Source organism: Castor canadensis, chromosome 5 (assembly GCF_047511655.1).
Source record: "Castor canadensis chromosome 5, mCasCan1.hap1v2, whole genome shotgun sequence".
Classification (NCBI taxonomy): Eukaryota; Metazoa; Chordata; class Mammalia; order Rodentia; family Castoridae; genus Castor; species Castor canadensis.
In genome coordinates, this window is record NC_133390.1 from 13665730 (window position 1) to 13671058 (window position 5329).

At 36.3% G+C, this 5329-nt stretch overlaps 1 protein-coding gene across 1 annotated transcript; it reads left to right on the forward strand.

The window, feature by feature from the left end:
- Nucleotides 1-364: 364 nt before the first annotated feature.
- Nucleotides 365-1234, forward strand: LOC109676242 (keratin-associated protein 13-1-like). The gene has a single exon (XM_020152712.2). It carries the CDS (start codon nucleotides 452-454, stop codon nucleotides 950-952), a length of 501 nt encoding a protein of 166 aa, XP_020008301.1. The 5' UTR covers nucleotides 365-451; the 3' UTR covers nucleotides 953-1234.
- Nucleotides 1235-5329: the final 4095 nt, after the last annotated feature.

The following is a 5329-nucleotide window of genomic DNA, read 5'->3' on the forward strand; positions in this document are numbered from 1 at the left end:
CTTGTGAAAAAAAGGAAAACTTATTTTTAATAGTAGCCACTGATGCTCTTGGTTACATAAAGGAAGTTAAGAAAGAGTTCATGTAATTCTTTTGTTAGTGCATGGACTCAGAATACCCGTGGGTACTAAGGAAAAGGTATTCAGATATATGATAAATTTTAACATAGAAGGTCAAACCACAGCAAATTCCAGGGGGGTGGAAACTGAGTGTCTTCCTGCTAAGTATACAAGAGTGATTAAGGTGCAATTTAGTTTGTGAACATGTGATAAATCATATTTAAACAATAACCTAGAGAAACATTCCCATATAAAAGGTGAGGGAGGAGAATGGATTACCTGGAATGTGGGCTCACCCAGGTGTAAGAGTATATATAACTTGGAGTCCAGACCGTGTCACTGAATCTCAGAGAATCTTTTCAGTTACATTTAGCTGAGCTCACATCCTCTCAACATGTCCTACAGTGTCTGCTCTGAAAACTTCTCTTCCCGCTCCCTTAGGGGCTGTGTGAGGTACCCAGGTTCCTCCTGCTCCTCCTACTCTAGCAATCTGATCCACAGTTTCTCTCCCAGAACCTTCCGGTTGGGATCCGCTTTCCACAGTAGCTTCCAGGGGACCTCCTTCCAGCCCAACAGATGCCAGACATCCTTTGTGGTGTCCAACCCCTGCCAGCGGTCCTGCAACCGACCCAGGGTCTCTACTTTCTGCAGTCCTTGCCATCCTACTTATACTGGATCTCAGGGCTTTGGATCAAGAATTTCTTGTTCCCTGGGGTACGGATCAAGGAGTTGCTATTCCAGTGGCGTCAGACCCCTGGGTTATGCAATCCGTGGCTTTCCTTGCTTTGGCTATAGGCCTGGATTCTGCCGCCCAACCTACCTGGCTTCTGGGAGCTACCAGGCATCTTGTTACAGACCAACCTGTGGATCTAGCTTCACGAAATCAACTTGCTGAATGTCCAGACCTACATTTTAAGTAAAATATCTTAGTGTCGGCTTAGAGCTGCTATTTTCCGCTTCTTCAGGAATGTTAGCTAACCTTTCTGTACCCTTTTTCTGGCATCAAGCACTGGCTGGCAGACTGGCTATTTCAGACAGTGAAATTAATGAATGAGCAAAATATAGAGTCAAATGTACTTATGAAACAAGTGACTCAATAATACATAAATTCTTCTTACAAAATGTATGGAAATTCAGTTATATTTGACTTAATAAACTCACTTACTCTTGCATCCAATATGATGTTTTCAGTGTTTATTATTGATTGTCAAGGTATGTTTCATGATTTGTTTTTGGAGCTCCATTTTTCCATTCCTTCATTAGAAGATCCTGTCCCTTTGGAAATGGCATTAACCTGGTATATGGAGATATTCTCTGAATAATCTACTGCTTGAGAGCTAAGAAGTACCGCTGTCTGTCATCAAAGCTGTAAGGATATTTAACAGCATCACTGAAAGTATACCCTGAATGGAGCCAGCATCTCATGTATTCAATGAGAAAGCCTTATGCTGACAATCATATGTGGTTTTGAGTTCACACATTCAAAACAATACTAAGTTAGAGTTTCCTCAGAAGATGTCAAATCGGCGATGAAGTATTTATAAAATATATAAAATATTTGAATAAGTCTGACAGATTGGTACAAAAAAGAGAAAACATGATGTGTCAGATACCGAGGGCCTTAGTGTTATCTCTAAATATATGGTAAAATATATGTTTCTCAGGGGGATAGAGAGAAAGAGAGAGAGAGAGAGAGAGAGAGAATGACTTAAAGTTTAAAACTGAGTAATACAAAGAATTTTACAGAGCCATATTTTGGCTTGTTATAAGGAAAGGTATGTAGTTGTCTTTCAGTAGCTGAAGGGGATTGGTCCCAGGAAGCCCCATGGATTCCAAAATCCATGGATACTCAAGACCCTTAAATAAAATGGTGTAGTATTTGCATTAAACTGACACACAACTTCTTATTACTTTAAATCATCTCTAGATTATTCACAATACCTAATACAATGTAAATTGTGCTGTATTTTTTAGGGAATGATGACAAGAAAAAGTTCATAGATGTTCAGTAGGCATGAAATTTTTTTCAAATATTTTCAATCTTTGCTGGTTAAATCCATGGATGTGGAACCCACAGATATGGAATGTGACTGTATTTATGAATTATAACTTTATGGACTTATTAAGACATGCTTACTTTTTGAAGTTATCCAGTGCCTTAAAAAGTAGATGAGTGTTTCAATCACTTTTGCAGTGAATAGGAATTAATATTGGATTAATTTAAATATTCTGAATCATATAACCTGCTTAAGTCTCATTGGTATCTAGGACTATTAGCTGCAATAGTGAGAATAAAAATAAATCTCTCAAGGAAGCCACTGAGATGTGAGCAGTGCATCCTCTATGTTCCTTTTAATTTGATCAATTTTCAAAGACTAAATATAGTATGAAAATCTAATTAAAAGCTTTCTATCCCACACTAGTAATACCTCTTCATCAATGGGAAAATGCTTACCAAAGGTCATCATTTACTCTAAGCATATGCTATGAGTGTTCATTGATTTGTCATGCATAATACATTTTCCTTAAGCCTATTCTAATTGGATCTGAGAAAAGGTATCTTTTCTCTTATACTAAAACAAAAGCGGAATAAACATGGAGTTGTAGGAAACAGGTTCTCTGTGTATAGAAACCTTCTCAGAAGTAAAAGATAGAAGAATAGAAGATACCAACAAAGAAAAAAGCTCCTAGTAGATAGGAGACTCTGCTTCCCTTAAATCAGCTTTACTTAGCCTACAAGCTTTGATTATATGGGCCAATAAACTCTTCCTTTGGTTTAAGCTAATTAAAATATAATAAGATTTCTGTCACTCACAGCTAAAGAGTTATAATTAATAAAAATGTGTCATCGAGTGTGGTATTACTCATTGGCTTTGCTGTAAATAGGTAGTTTAAATTGTTATTACTAAAGCAAAAAAGATCTGTGGAGTCTGAATTATTGCTATTAACAGTGATGGTGGACTACTAATTCATCATTAGATAATTCGTAATGAGTAAAATGCAAATTAAAGAACCATTTTGGAAAACAAATTCTAAAGGATCTCGATAGCATGGGCAGTGAGAAAGTCCTGGGAGAAGGAAACTTCTAACATCAGTCAAGGAAAGCACTAAGCCTTATTGTAGTGATGAACATAAAGAAATGTTTAAAACAAAGAGCAATCTCAAACTAGTAGGAGAGTCAGGTGACAAAAAGGATCTTCTCCGAAAAGGGCTTTGAGAATCCCCTTCCCCATTCTAATGGAAGCAATCCACACACTAGAATGCTTAAAGTATTTAAGATTTTCGGTGTAACGTGACAATTCCAGTGTCAGACAGGATGATGACCCTTTTCATCTTGCATCCTCCATTCTCTGGATAATAGTCATTCCTCAGTATTGTAGCTCTGCTAATATTCAACAACTTTTCTCTGCTGTTCTCCACCTCTCAGGTGTGCACACCATCTAACTCAGAGTCAATGACTGGATTGGATGATAGTGACAGGAATGCAGAAGGCTCTGGGTTCCATCATTGGTTAAGAAAGTGTTCCGAGTAAAATTAGGCATGTGCTTTCAAGGTCATTTAGCTCATTCATACTTACATGAACACTAATGTGAGGGTTTTTTCTGAATTCAGCTCACTAGACTTGTTTTGACTTTTAACCTTGCATTAGAATTTTCTGTGAAAAATTACAGATATTTTGAAAAGATCAAGGCCTTTGTCTTGAATGAATTAGTTCATGTCTAGTGAGAGACAAATTTTCTCCCATCATCTTAGTTTGAAGAGATATGAAGAGAGCGGTAGGACGCAGAAACTATACAAGTGATTGTACAATTGCTTGAAAGAATATTACATGGAGTTGGTAGACAGGATATTATAAGTTCTTTTTATTAAACCATGAAATCTGGACAGCCAAAGAGAATCACAATTATAATTGATCAATCCCACAGATCCAGAAAAAGATCTGTATGTAGTTTGACTGCCAAACTTTGACCTCTAATTTCACTGTCAAAAGCACCTCAGGAAAGAACAATAAGGCAGAAGAGGGAGCTCACCCAATGGCAGACAGAGAAAGGGTTGGTGTCTGGGCATTCCCACCTCTGTAAGAGTGACTGCTTCTTTGGGAGCTCTTTTTACTTCCCCTTCCTGTACCTTTTACAAATATCATGTCCCTTTCCTTTTGCCTGGGACTCTAAATTCTAAGAAGAGGCCAATTAAGATGTTAGCTGCTTAAATAACTAAAAGCACTAACTTCCTTTCATTAGGTCCCAATTTTCAAAGGTTCTACCTCCCAATAGCACCATAAGCTGGCAACTAATTCCTTAATATATGGTCATTTGGGGAACAATTTCAAAACACATCACTTGTTATTTCTGAAGTTATTGACCCTGTTTCTGCTATTTCTTTTTAAAATTTCTTTTATTTATTTTTTTCATTTATTGTTGTGCTGGGTAGAGGTATATTGTGGCTTTTGCAAAGGTTGTTTCAATGCATGAAACATATCATACTTGGATTCACTCCCTCTTCTGCAAAATGTTTGTATATTTTCCCAACCATCCTCTTTATAAATGTATTATTCATAAAGCTTCCTCATGGTTGAACTTTTAGCCAAAGACTTTAGTTAAATTCTCCATATACAATCACCCATTGTCAAATCAGATCATTCCTTTTTGTTCCATGGTCTTTGACTACATCAATCCTACTGTTCTAAGATATTCTTTATGGTAGGATAAGCAACCATCTGCTTCAGAAAGAAAAACAGTCCTTATCTATTAATCCTTCAACTTAATTAATAAATTAAAAGTTGTTTTCAATTTTAGTAATATTTCATTTCAAAACATAGTCTTTGCAATGAAGTAGATTTTTTTAAACGAATAAAAAGAGCAGAGAAAGATTGTATTGTGCCTCATACTTATTGTCACCAAAAGTGAGCACTATTGTTATCATTCATTATTCATAATAATGATATTCATGATAATAATATGCTTCATAGTATTCATTCTGGTTATTTATTGAATGCTCTGAATTATAAATAAATATGTCTTTCCTATGAAACATAAATATTCTACCTTGAGGTTTGTTTTTATATAAAGGATTACTACAGGTAGGCTGAAGCTTTAAAGTCTCTGATTATGCCCTCCCCCACTTTATGGGACCATGTAAAGGGAAACAGAGCAAGTGAAAAGTGAATTTTTCTTTGTGCAGTACTGTGTTTTAAACTGCTTGCTAAGCAGGTGTTCTGACACTGAAGAGTTAAGTTATATCACTGGTTCTCTTGCTAACTGAATTTGATCTT